This window comes from Triplophysa dalaica, chromosome 19, assembly GCF_015846415.1.
Source record: "Triplophysa dalaica isolate WHDGS20190420 chromosome 19, ASM1584641v1, whole genome shotgun sequence".
NCBI lineage: Eukaryota > Metazoa > Chordata > Actinopteri > Cypriniformes > Nemacheilidae > Triplophysa > Triplophysa dalaica.
The window spans coordinates 4,297,628-4,311,722 of NC_079560.1; the positions used below are offsets into that span (position 1 = coordinate 4,297,628).

Genomic DNA, 14,095 nt, shown 5'->3' on the forward strand with positions numbered 1-14,095 from the left:
AGATTAAATAAAATTTGAAATGTTAAAACACAGCAAGATAAGAATGACATTTTTCATAAACAGAACAAAAGTAAAAGTAAGCACTAATGTTTTTTTTTTTATATATTTGATTTGTACAACTTGCTACAAAGTAATACAACAAAATCATCTTAAACTAGACCTATAGATCAATTTTCACACACAAATGAAAACGATATAAACCATTCACATGCTCTCTATGGTCAGTGAAGAATTCTCTTTGCATTCATTTTGACCATTTAATAATTGGTTAAAAACAGCATTTAATTAAAAGAAATTACTGACAATGTATGCATGATGGCACATTTTATGACCTTTACAGAATCTCTTTGAATTCATTTTGCCCATCAATTTTTTTTTTACAAAACAGCATTTAATAAAAAAAAACTTACAATTTAAAATAGCTTGATGACAGATTTTCTTGATATTTTGTTTAAAAATACATTCATATTCAAAGCAAACATTTTGAGAAATATTTCCAGAGTTGTTTAGCTTTGTAGCCTCTTTCCGTATCATTTTTTGCCAGTAAGCATCGTTGCAGCATCTCCACATGACCCATGACAATTTCAAAAATAAAATACATCCAGTTGTATTTGAAGCCTGACATCGTTGTTCAAATACTTCATATTTCAAAACATTGTGATTTTAAATGGTATAACATCTACCACCTTTATCTCGGGGTGCTTTTGTAAGTTTTTATTTTGTCTATGCTTGGGTTGAATCCATCGACAGAAACAAAAAACCTACGGTGATGGCCCAGACAAGTTCAAACTTACAACTATCGTACCTCATTATATAAAAATTATAACTCTTTATCAATGTTAATGGACACCTCAATGAAAACAGAAAGAACAGTTTGTTTCAAAAGCTAATAAAAAACAACATCAAGATAACCACTTATGTCCGCATTATTGTAAGCATACTGAAATAACTATACTGTAATTGACATAATAACAGATTTGAGATTTACTGTGTGTCATATTTGTATATGTTTTTAATAATTGTTAATTAACAAAATCATCTCCTCCTAGTACAATCTGTATTGTTAAGAACTCAGAAAAAAACAAGCCACATGCTTTATTCTTCTAACAATGCACGTTACCAACTATAGCTGCTCGTGTTGAAAATGTCGAAACAGCAGTGAGGTCCCTAACAGTTACATTAGAGTGATAACTCTCTATATAAATAAAACAATTAAGCATTGCAGATATAGCATGATATTACAAAACGATGTGTAAACCTTTTAGTTACTTAAATGTTAGAGAGAAGGTAAAATATGTTGCCATTGATAGACATTCAGAATAGTATTTTATGAGTGTCAGCATGTCCTTTTCAATTCAATTTATTTATATAGCACTTTTCACAATGTGCATGCTTCCAAAGCAGCTTTACAGTAGCAAATTAGAAAAACAGAAAAACACAGAAATGGAAAACACAGCACAGTGCATGGTGTGTATGGAACAAGCATGATCATTATAATAAATTATATCTAATAAATAAATAGATGAAGTCTCCCGGTGAGCAAGGCAACACTGCCCTGCCATAAGCAGCTGGCTTTTGGTCTGAGACCCAATCTATACAAATGTGTGAATCCTATTCAGGTTTGACATTGTAAGCTTTCTAGTTGACAGTAGAAATAATTCATTTTCATCAGAAATTATGTGTAAATATACTGACTTGAACATGGAATGTAAAACAATAATATGTCTTTTAAATAACCCACCAACAATACATCTTACCTTTCGAAGAGAATCCTAATGTTGCCATAACTGCAATGACTGAAAGTCAGATTTTCACTCTCTACACAGACCTCTATGGAGTGGGCTGCTGTATTACTCACATTATGTAATATTCCTCTGTTGTGGTGTGTGTGAGGATGAGCTGGTCCTCTTTCTCTTAGGAATCCCCGAGGTAACCCCCATCCCCCTCACCTGTGCCTCTACACCTTATTTTGGGTCTAAAGAAGGGGTTCTTTTTGTGAGTCAGACAGGGATCCCCAGGTAAGAAATGTGCAGATGATGAGAAATTACCTAAACTGAGAATGTGACTCAAATCGACATTGGGGGCAATGGAAACTGAAGGTGGACCGGTTGTTATAAACAGCCTCTCTGTTTGACTGGATGTCTTCCTGGAGGTATGAAAAACAGAATCTCCCCCTTTGAATTCATTTTCTAAAATGTTTTATTTCATTAATCAGCATTTATAAGTATACCTAATAGTTGAAATGCTAAAAGTTGTAAAGAAATAATATATAACTAGCCTACATATAGGCGGTGTAAAAATATTATTATAAAATATTATTTAAAACATGGTTGTTAAAATGTACATTTACAGGCTATATATATTTATGAACTCGTTTTTTTATGGTTTAGATAATTTATATAATAATAATAACTCATTGATAATATTAATTGAAATTCATGCTTTAGCCAGTTATGACAATTGTTTTTATTTGTAAAGCAGCAGGCTCACGTTTCCTCATTCAACATTTTACCTGCGCAAATGTTACATTTATTTCCTACTGACGACGTAAACAAAACCCTCTTAATGACGTCAGGTCCTATTGCAACACAAAGAAGAAAGGGGGCGATGTTGCTGAGGCTGGAAGCGTGTGGGTAGCAGTCTTCTCACCTTCAGCATGGCTTGAAGGATTGATGCTGTCCGCCTACAACACAGAAGTGGTCTGAAACCGAACAACATCTTTCCATTGTTGAAAACGTGTTGATCCCGTCATGATGTCAGGTAGGCTAATGCACCAACCCCTGAAGAGAAGACCACCCCCTGGATCTTACAACAGACTAAGAAAACATTTCCAAAACCGCAGTGCATATGACTTCAAATAAAGATAACAAACACAACAAACAGATCGTAGGCTAGATGTTTTGCAAAGTTTTTTAATGTATGCTATTAGAGAATAAAGACGACGTAAGCCTATTCTGGGACGTCAGTGTTGTCAAATAGCCTAGGTGTGATGTGGTGAACGACACTTGTGGTTACTCTGATAACACTAATGGGAACTTGGGGAGAATTAAGCTGCTTCAAATCCCATTAGGATCAGTTGTATAAGGTACATGCTAAATTGTCTAAAAAAATGATATATATTTCCGATATTTAGTTTTCTGCTGAAATCTATGCAAAAGTTACAGTAGCCTAGGGCTACATGTTGAAAAAACTTTGGTCGCAACTTTTTATATAAAAACATCTCCAGAAATGCATTTCTCTTTTTAAATGCCTGTGAGAAAAGGAGAATTTGTACTTCTTTTCAGATGCGGTGGATAAATATATCAAAAGGAACGCAAGACGTAAACGAACAAAATGCGTGGACTTCACAAACAAAACTATTCATAGCTTTTGTACACACTAACGTGACAGGTAGTGTCTGCAAACCGACTGGGTGTGAAATGTACGTTATAGGGTCAAACCCATCGAACTTACATATACAGCCCCCCTTGTGACTTCCGTGGGCGCGAGCAGCGCGCGTCTCTTGCGGTCTGGCGCGCCATCAAAGAGCGGCGCGCTCATGGAGCTGATTGGTGGGCTGCTCCTGCAAGCAGACCCTCTGGTGCACTCGGAGACAGGGCATGCTGCACCAACACAGTTTCAATAAATTCTTCTTTTCAACAATGTATTTGCCTACTTTCGGCATTAGTTTCTTTATGGGGAACTACTTTCCCATTGTGCCAGCTCCTTTCCCCAAACCCATCTCCATTTATTCTTATTATATTATTCCCCCGGCGTTTACGTGTGGAAATGTCTGCGTTTTACAATAAACTTGACAGACTTCAGGGTTACTCAAGCAAATTGTGTTACAACTTGCAATAATTTACATTATGTGTGAACAGGATTTAGCTAGTGACTTGATGACCAAAGTGTACCTCTTATTGTTGGGCTTGCTAGGGTTTCAGTAGGCTATCAAAAATATTACGTATAGGTATGTCCTGAATTTTGTTTATTGTGTCTTTCGCTCATTTCTTTTTTATCATATTTAGTTTTTTTGAATGTGTAAACACAATTATTGTAGTTCATTATTTATATAATTTTTCTCACAGTTAGTGGCAGCCAACAATACATTTTGCATTAAGTTAGAACACAGTGTAAACGTGTTTGAAACTGGGTTTGGGAGGGGCAGATGGGAGGTTTTTTGCATCCTTTCGTTGGCTTTGTTCATGTTGCTTTGAGAAGAACGGAAAGACTTCGCTGAGAAAATGTATCAAATTTACACTGGATTTTATGTGATTTTAGCCATAACACAATGTCTGGGTAAGTCTAACATTTTATTTTCCAAGGTTTTAACATGTAAAGATTTGCTTATTGTTTGCATTCGGAAAAGAGGTAGTGAAACTCTTTACAAATTAATAATAATGTGGATTGTATAAATTATTCTTATATACAGGCAGTTGACAGCTATATTATTCTGTTATAGGTTGCCATTTGATCTTAATATTGAACTTTATTATTTATTACTTAGATAACAGCAAACAAATGCATTTATATAACGGTTCTAAATAGTACGAAAAAGTGGTTCTTTGGCTAATAACAACAGAACCCTTTTAAGTGCAAAATAGAATAAACCATAAACAACATTGCTTTTACATAAATGGTACAACAACCTTTTATTTGTCAAAAATCAGTTGTTAAAAAAATAAAGCGAGACATGAAACTAATTATTTTATTTATACAAGAAATTTCATTAAATTTTAAACATTTGTGGGTATTAAATAACATTGTCACAGGCACTTTTGCCACCAGCAAGTTTCGCAAGTAGAAAATACGTTTTTGTGCAAAAGAACAAACAAGAAAAAGACTGAGTAGTCTGAGCAACTGGCTTTAAGAGCACATACAAGTTCAGTGTTTTTTTTATGGTAAACTATCACTATTTTACTGTGGAGAGTATTTAAAGTTTAATTTAAGTTTTATAAACATTAATACTTTAGAAAACAACAGGCAGTTGACGTTTTTGTCAGACTTCATTATGTTCATGTTTATGATATCTCTCATATAATCATCTCTCTAAACCAGTTAAGTAATGATAGATGCACTTTCGCCTAATATGCAATATAACAAAAAACACCAAAACATCTACAGGTAGCTCAGCTGGACGGTTGATTCTGAACTTGGATGCAGGAGATAAATAATCTTACTGGAAAAAACAATAGCTATGTTAAATAGGCAATGTAAATAAACAAAAAGATATTGGTTTACAATAGGATACAAATTTTAAATCCAAAACCTTTTGTTGTTTTTTCAGGGGGATCAACACTCACCCCCAAAGAAGGAGAACAGGTTACAGTCAATTGTGTCCCCAGCACCTCCGGCACTTTGGTCTTCTGGTTTCGGATAAAAGGGGATGGCCCTGAGTATTTATTTTCTAGTAAAAACGCAGACACAAAAGATAATGTTGATGCTCAAAAATATTTAGTGGTGCCATCAGGTGATAGAGTGCGTTTGGCCATACAGTCGTTCAATAAAAAGACAGACAGTGGTGTGTACGCCTGTGCAGCGATGAACAACTACAAGCTTATTTTTGGCAAACACACTATTGTTAATGGTGAACCTGGTGGGTATTTTTTAAAACATACAATAACAGTGATCAATTCTGTTTGTCTCCTAACCCATTCTCTTTAAAAATGATATGAAACCAGTCTTTTGAGGAAGTGAAATTATTTCTATGTTCAACTTGGATTTTTTTGGTAACTCTTCCGTATAGGTGGCAATTCTAAATATTAACCATTTGTTATTAACATGCCTATGATTGGCATATTGACTGTTTATTAGTACTTTAAATGCACATGTTCTGAATAACCATACTATACATCCCTAATCCTACCCTAACAACTACCTTACTGACTATTAAATGGTTTGTTAATAGCGAGATTTGCCCCATGTACTGAAGTGTGAGGTATTTTTTACTTGAAGTTTTCAGTTTTTTAAACAGGACAATTGTATTTTGTACTCTCCCTAATTTGTTTCAGATCCAACACCACCTCCATCTCCAAAAATTACTCCTGCACCGACTAAGTCAAAACCTGCCGTTGCTACGACACCGTGTGCATGCAAAAAAACAGGTCTGTTATATATAGAGAGATAGCAAAAGATGCATGTATTAAAATACTGCTTTGTAAAAATCAGAACATGTAATCGTTTGCAGAATCAAAGAATGTCCTGAACTGTGAGATGTGGATTTTATTTTCCTTGTCGGGTGGCTGTGGTCTTCTGCTCATTTTGCTGGTCATCACAATTTTGTACTGCAACCGTAAGCATCACGCACAGTTTTGTAATCATAATACAACATGTGATTTAATCCTTTTTAACCAGTAATGTATAACAAATAGGTCCATAGTTAGAAAAGGTATTTTATAGAATAAGCACAGTAAGAGCATATTGACTTTGGGTGATCTCTGCACATACAGTTCAAATTAAACAACAATCATATAGTCAGTATCTGTGAAATCTTTAATTTCAGGATCACAGTTATACCAACCGATCATAAAAAATTGTGCCATTTATATTATTTACACTTTTTTTATTTTAACTTAACAGTTCTAAGATTTTTTTCAATTTAGGTGATAGGAATTTGTAACCGGATCATATATTTTTCTTCTTTTAAGGTTTAAGAACAAGACGATGTCCCCACCATTACAAACGACAGTAAGTCTTGTGCTTTACACAGCTTGAATGTGTCGTGAATTTTCATTTTTTTTGTACGTGATACATTTTCACTGCTATTTCTTAAAATCTCTTCATTTCTTCAGACCTCAGAACAGACCTGCAGGACATACTAAACTGCCCAACAGCAACTTCTAGTTGTGGTCAAGCAAGCCAAATTGAGGTTCAAGATCTCATTTTTAATTGTGTATCTAGTGGACATGTAAGGTTAAACAGTTTCCTCTTTTATGACTACTATACGATTTATTATAAACTTCTCTTTCATTGCATTTTCTTTGTATTTGTAATTTTGATAAGATATTAAGAACGGATACTTTTTCCATATTTTTGATAATCCTCATGTGTTACTGGCGAAATGTTTTATGCTTGTTTTTGGTTCATATACATGCACATTTATAATGTATTTTAAATCACAAAACATTTTGAGGTGTGGCTGGGTAAAACGTAATTGTATTGTTGTAATAGCTTTTAAAGAGTTATTCTGCCATCTGCTGGCCATAAACAGATTAGACGATAATTGATGTCAGTAGGCTATGTATTTGATTTTAAACACAGAGAAAAAGCATCACAAATAAAACAACATTATAGTGCTGTGTTAAGTGATTTTCTCCTTTTTCCATTTCAGCTTCACTTAAAAAAACATTCGTGTTGATGTATTGCTACTGGTGTTGTAAATAACATTTAAAAAGCAAATAAAAACGTGAGGCAACTGTCATGTATGAATAAATAACACTTACTGTCGAATCATTTATCCATTCATCTATTAAAATGATTTTTCTCAATGCATTTGAACAATGAAAAGGAAAATCTGCCATATTAAGCAATAACTGAGATCAATTGAAAAAAAACGGAATGTTAAACTGTTACTTTTATTTTAATATATGCTTGTAACAACATTTAAGAACAACACCAGTCTCGATGCCTTTTCATAGAACACATATTATGAGACTTGCTCATGTACACACAACAACACAAGCTGTAAACCATAAGAGCAATGAACTAATCAGATTTCAAGGCCTGAAATTTACTGTATTTGATAAACTAGTCATTCTCTGTACACACACACACACACCCCAAAAATAATAGATTTGAGCCCCAATACATCACTACATCTTTATTTGCACATACATTCCACGATAACAAACTTGAAAGAACACAGCTATGAGCTATGGTTTAATTTGTTCAAATCGTTAGAAGTAATAATCCCTTCTGAAAAATACCATTTTACACAATTTTGGAAGACCTTAAAAAAAGCTTTCTTTATCTTTTGCAAGTAGGATGTGACCTGTTTTCTGGAAGACACTGTTGCGTTTAAGGGTCGTCTTTGCAGTCAGCTATGGAAGTTATTCAAACATTTCAAAGCGTCGAATAATGAGCGTGTCCTTCCTGCTGTTGAACAAAACTGTAATGTAGCCCTTAAACCAACACATGTGAGTTAAAATGAAAGCGAAAGATTCTGACTTAACCCACCACATCTATTGCAACACCAGTGAACTTAATAGTGGTTTCGAAAAATACTTTTACTAAACCTTTGTGCTTTAGATATCAGTTATTTTTCTAAATCAAAAACATGGGCAAGAGGAAATTCCATATAAGTACACAAGCTTTTAAATTTTCCAAGGCTTTCTGTGAGAATCTTAGGCACGCGAGTCAATTAGTGTTTATAATAATCTTGTTTTTTTGCAGAGAGATGGAAAAATAATAATAATAATAATAAGTCCGCTTCAGGAAACCTTTCTAAAACAACAAACCGGAAAAAACAACTCACACTCAAAGCTTTTTGAATTAGTGTCATAAAACAGATACACAACATCATTCAAAAGGTATCAAAATCAAGATAATCTACAGTCACTCCTGTACTGTAAACGCTGAAGGTCTTTCGTTACCTACAATGACATTTCTGTACACCGTCTCCACAGATTTTCAAACAGCAATACTTTCATCTCTACAAACAGGAAAACTGCAGCGATACCCAATGAAAAAAAGAAAAAGTATGTGGCGAGAAGGATGCATATGGCATGATATTTTAATGGGGTATTATTAATATCAAAAGCATCACGCTGATAATCGATTGGTGTGCTGGATGCAGCTTTCGCTCCTCATCAGAACCAACTCTTTGTAGAAATGCTCTATCAGTCACAAGGCCATTAAAGATCATTATATTTATTTTTGCTTTTCTTCAGGAATAAAGAGGGAAATACATGAATAAGTGTCTCTGTGCAGTAATATTTTTTTGATTTATTCCACGTCCACCAAGCAGCTCCATTTAGACTTTCTTGTGTTAGGGATGAGTATGCAAATCAATGTAAACCTGAAAAGAGAGCACATAGATCAAATCAAATTAAAAACAAGGATTTATTTATATTATTTTCACATCACATTTTTTTCTACAATTGCTAACTGCATTAACTGCAAGCCAAATACATGTCTTGAAAATAAATAACATACCGTTTAAGGTATGAAATATGAATAAAATATCTCTTTTTGCATTTCACAGAAGAAAGCAAGTTTTTAGATAAACTAAAAATGAAGCTGAACGTACTGATCTATCTCTTTCCACCCTTCGTGGAAGATGAAGGCACTACGTTTGTGGACAGTTGACCAGACAGATGCTCCACTGCTGAGGAATCGTCTTCGGACTGTTTCTGCTACACAACATAAGAATTTTAAGCATACAGTACAAACCAGGAAGACAAAAACGTGAATTTCCAAAAGCAAACTTGTAAGCATGTGGTTGGTGAAATGGCAAAAATGCGTTGTGGCATAGCACCATCATGTGTATAAATAATCATGACACTACATGAACCTGTACAGATGTCTTAAATAAAGTTTTAAGGATGTGCAACAAGCTGCATAGAAAGCCAGGCTAGCTAAATAACTGAAATGTTTTAGCAGCTCATAGATTTGGACATGTTCCTGATGACAAAAAACGTATGAAAAAAAATGAAGCATGTGTCGCAGGTCAGCCGATGGAACAGAGAATTGTTTTTTAGGTTCTTTATGACGCTGTACAGCCAAAGCAACTGTGTATACTGATTCATGCATTCCATACCCTTATATAACCTACCTTTGATTTAGACTTAGGCTTCCCCCCCTTCCCCTGTAATTAAACAGAGACTCTGGATATAAACTTGAACCAGTATGAGGTGTTTGGGGGATATCCTGGTACTCACACCAAACACATACTGATCAAATGTGTACAAAACTTCATTTGACTAACAATATTACTTCTTGTAAAGACTGCATCCTCCTAGGTCTTCATGACTTCAAAAAATAATATCATTGCACCTGTGTGATCATTCTCACCTTAGATTTGCTGTCTTTGCCTTTCTCCAGGTTTGGAATCAGCTTGTCTGCCAGTTCATCTAAAGCTTTACTTGGTGCCTGCACACAGAAAAACAAATTTCATCTTTTATATAGTCTATACTTATTCAAAACCTCTGTATTCACATCATTTGTGATCAGTTATTATTTTTGCAGGTCATTTTAGCAGGTGGTACCGTGTGGGTTGGAGGTACTGGTTCAGGAGTAAAGGTGTATGTCTCAGGTGCAGATGCTTTCACTGTGGGTACTGAGGAGAAATCGCTGGACAGTAAGTCTAGGGCTGATGTATCATCCCTTGTGACTTCCGTGGGCGCGAGCAGCGCGCGTCTCTTGCGGTCTGGCGCGCCATCAAAGAGCGGCGCGCTCATGGAGCTGATTGGTGGGCTGCTCCTGCAAGCAGACCCTCTGGTGCCCTCGGAGACAGGGCATGCTGCACCAACACAGTTTCAATAAATTCTTCTTTTCAACAATGTATTTGCCTACTTTCGGCATTAGTTTCTTTATGGGGAACTACTTTCCCATTGTGCCAGCTCCTTTCCCCAAACCCATCTCCATTTATTCTTATTATATTATTCCCCCGGCGTTTACGTGTGGAAATGTCTGCGTTTTACAATAAACTTGACAGACTTCAGGGTTACTCAAGCAAATTGTGTTACAACTTGCAATAATTTACATTATGTGTGAACAGGATTTAGCTAGTGACTTGATGACCAAAGTGTACCTCTTATTGTTGGGCTTGCTAGGGTTTCAGTAGGCTATCAAAAATATTACGTATAGGTATGTCCTGAATTTTGTTTATTGTGTCTTTCGCTCATTTCTTTTTTATCATATTTAGTTTTTTTGAATGTGTAAACACAATTATTGTAGTTCATTATTTATATAATTTTTCTCACAGTTAGTGGCAGCCAACAATACATTTTGCATTAAGTTAGAACACAGTGTAAACGTGTTTGAAACTGGGTTTGGGAGGGGCAGATGGGAGGTTTTTTGCATCCTTTCGTTGGCTTTGTTCATGTTGCTTTGAGAAGAACGGAAAGACTTCGCTGAGAAAATGTATCAAATTTACACTGGATTTTATGTGATTTTAGCCATAACACAATGTCTGGGTAAGTCAAACATTTTATTTTCCAAGGTTTTAACATGTAAAGATTTGCTTATTGTTTGCATTCGGAAAAGAGGTAGTGAAACTCTTTACAAATTAATAATAATGTGGATTGTATAAATTATTCTTATATACAGGCAGTTGACAGCTATATTATTCTGTTATAGGTTGCCATTTGATCTTAATATTGAACTTTATTATTTATTACTTAGATAACAGCAAACAAATGCATTTATATAACGGTTCTAAATAGTACGAAAAAGTGGTTCTTTGGCTAATAACAACAGAACCCTTTTAAGTGCAAAATAGAATAAACCATAAACAACATTGCTTTTACATAAATGGTACAACAACCTTTTATTTGTCAAAAATCAGTTGTTAAAAAAATAAAGCGAGACATGAAACTAATTATTTTATTTATACAAGAAATTTCATTAAATTTTAAACATTTGTGGGTATTAAATAACATTGTCACAGGCACTTTTGCCACCAGCAAGTTTCGCAAGTAGAAAATACGTTTTTGTGCAAAAGAACAAACAAGAAAAAGACTGAGTAGTCTGAGCAACTGGCTTTAAGAGCACATACAAGTTCAGTGTTTTTTTATGGTAAACTATCAATATTTTAATGTGGAGAGTATTTAAAGTTTAATTTAAGTTTTATAAACATTAATACTTTAGAAAACAACAGGCAGTTGACGTTTTTGTCAGACTTCATTATGTTCATGTTTATGATATCTCTCATATAATCATCTCTCTAAACCAGTTAAGTAATGATAGATGCACTTTCGCCTAATATGCAATATAACAAAAAACACCAAAACATCTACAGGTAGCTCAGCTGGACGGTTGATTCTGAACTTGGATGCAGTAGATAAATAATCTTACTGGAAAAAACAATAGCTATGTTAAAAAGGCAATGTAAATAAACAAAAAGATATTGGTTTACAATAGGATACAAATTTTAAATCCAAAACCTTTTGTTGTTTTTTCAGGGGGATCAACACTCACCCCCAAAGAAGGAGAACAGGTTACAGTCAATTGTGTCCCCAGCACCTCCGGCACTTTGGTCTTCTGGTTTCGGATAAAAGGGGATGGCCCTGAGTATTTATTTTCTAGTAAAAACGCAGATACAAAAGATAATGTTGATGCTCAAAAATATTTAGTGGTGCCATCAGGTGATAGAGTGCGTTTGGCCATACAGTCGTTCAATAAAAAGACAGACAGTGGTGTGTACGCCTGTGCAGCGATGAACAACAACAAGCTTATTTTTGGCAAACACACTATTGTTAATGGTGAACCTGGTGGGTATTTTTTAAAACATACAATAACAGTGATCAATTCTGTTTGTCTCCTAACCCATTCTCTTTAAAAATGATATGAAACCAGTCTTTTGAGGAAGTGAAATTATTTCTATGTTCAACTTGGATTTTTTTGGTAACTCTTCCGTATAGGTGGCAATTCTAAATATTAACCATTTGTTATTAACATGCCTATGATTTGCATATTGACTGTTTATTAGTACTTTAAATGCACATGTTCTGAATAACCATACTATACATCCCTAATCCTACCCTAACAACTACTTACTGACTATTAAATGGTTTGTTAATAGCGAGATTTGCCCCATGTACTGAAGTGTGAGGTATTTTTTACTTGAAGTTTTCAGTTTTTTAAACAGGACAATTGTATTTTGTACTCTCCCTAATTTGTTTCAGATCCAACACCACCTCCATCTCCAAAAATTACTCCTGCACCGACTAAGTCAAAACCTGCCGTTGCTACGACACCGTGTGCATGCAAAATAACAGGTCTGTTATATATATAGAGAGAGAGCAAAAGATGCATGTATTAAAATACTGCTTTGTAAAAATCAGAACATGTAATCGTTTGCAGAATCAAAGAATGTCCTGAACTGTGAGATGTGGATTTTATTTTCCTTGTCGGGTGGCTGTGGTCTTCTGCTCATTTTGCTGGTCATCACAATTTTGTACTGCAACCGTAAGCATCACGCACAGTTTTGTAATCATAATACAACATGTGATTTAATCCTTTTTAACCAGTAATGTATAACAAATAGGTCCATAGTTAGAAAAGGTATTTTATAGAATAAGCACAGTAAGAGCATATTGACTTTGGGTGATCTCTGCACATACAGTTCAAATTAAACAACAATCATATAGTCAGTATCTGTGAAATCTTTAATTTCAGGATCACAGTTATACCAACCGATCATAAAAAATTGTGCCATTTATATTATTTACACTTTTTTTATTTTAACTTAACAGTTCTAAGATTTTTTTCAATTTAGGTGATAGGAATTTGTAACCGGATCATATATTTTTCTTCTTTTAAGGTTTAAGAACAAGACGATGCCCCCACCATTACAAACGACAGTAAGTCTTGTGCTTTACACAGCTTGAATGTGTCGTGAATTTTCATTTTTTTTTGTACGTGATACATTTTCACTGCTATTTCTTAAAATCTCTTCATTTCTTCAGACCTCAGAACAGACCTGCAGGACATACTAAACTGCCCAACAGCAACTTCTAGTTGTGGTCAAGCAAGCCAAATTGAGGTTCAAGATCTCATTTTTAATTGTGTATCTAGTGGACATGTAAGGTTAAACAGTTTCCTCTTTTATGACTACTATACGATTTATTATAAACTTCTCTTTCATTGCATTTTCTTTGTGTTTGTAATTTTGATAAGATAATCCTCATGTGTTACTGGCGAAATGTTTTATGCTTGTTTTTGGTTCATATACATGCACATTTATAATGTATTTTAAATCACAAAACATTTTGAGGTGTGGCTGGGTAAAACGTAATTGTATTGTTGTAATAGCTTTTAAAGAGTTATTCTGCCATCTGCTGGCCATAAACAGATTAGACGATAATTGATGTCAGTAGGCTATGTATTTGATTTTAAACACAGAGAAAAAGCATCACAAATAAAACAACATTATAGTGCTGTGTTAAGTGATTTT

At 34.5% G+C, this 14,095-nt stretch overlaps 2 protein-coding genes across 2 annotated transcripts; both read left to right on the top strand.

Annotated features, from left to right (window-relative positions):
• The first annotated feature begins 4,133 nt into the window (after positions 1 to 4,133).
• On the top strand, positions 4,134 to 7,416 carry LOC130408046 (T-cell surface glycoprotein CD8 alpha chain-like). The gene is made up of 6 exons (XM_056731452.1): positions 4,134 to 4,278; positions 5,267 to 5,575; positions 5,991 to 6,083; positions 6,167 to 6,271; positions 6,627 to 6,666; positions 6,771 to 7,416. Exons 1-6 carry the CDS (start codon positions 4,224 to 4,226, stop codon positions 6,820 to 6,822), a joined length of 654 nt encoding a protein of 217 aa, XP_056587430.1. The 5' UTR covers positions 4,134 to 4,223; the 3' UTR covers positions 6,823 to 7,416.
• Positions 7,417 to 10,975: 3,559 nt separating this feature from the next.
• Positions 10,976 to 14,087, top strand: LOC130407503 (T-cell surface glycoprotein CD8 alpha chain-like). The gene is made up of 6 exons (XM_056730432.1): positions 10,976 to 11,114; positions 12,102 to 12,410; positions 12,825 to 12,917; positions 13,003 to 13,107; positions 13,463 to 13,502; positions 13,608 to 14,087. The coding sequence occupies exons 1-6, from the start codon at positions 11,060 to 11,062 to the stop codon at positions 13,657 to 13,659; spliced, it is 654 nt and encodes a 217-aa protein (XP_056586410.1). The 5' UTR covers positions 10,976 to 11,059; the 3' UTR covers positions 13,660 to 14,087.
• The last annotated feature ends 8 nt before the right edge of the window (positions 14,088 to 14,095 follow it).

What these genes read in the sequence shown, in the direction of transcription:
- LOC130407503 (XM_056730432.1), top strand. Translation starts at nt 11,060, where the DNA reads ATGTATCAAATTTACACTGGATTTTATGTGATTTTAGCCATAACACAA. An exon ending in TATTGTTAATGGTGAACCTG is followed by an intron (nt 12,411 to 12,824) that starts GTGGGTATTTTT and finishes AATTTGTTTCAG; the next exon opens with ATCCAACACCACCTCCATCT. An exon ending in CACAATTTTGTACTGCAACC is followed by an intron (nt 13,108 to 13,462) that starts GTAAGCATCACG and finishes TCTTCTTTTAAG; the next exon opens with GTTTAAGAACAAGACGATGC.
- LOC130408046 (XM_056731452.1), top strand. Translation starts at nt 4,224, where the DNA reads ATGTATCAAATTTACACTGGATTTTATGTGATTTTAGCCATAACACAA. An exon ending in TATTGTTAATGGTGAACCTG is followed by an intron (nt 5,576 to 5,990) that starts GTGGGTATTTTT and finishes AATTTGTTTCAG; the next exon opens with ATCCAACACCACCTCCATCT. An exon ending in CACAATTTTGTACTGCAACC is followed by an intron (nt 6,272 to 6,626) that starts GTAAGCATCACG and finishes TCTTCTTTTAAG; the next exon opens with GTTTAAGAACAAGACGATGT.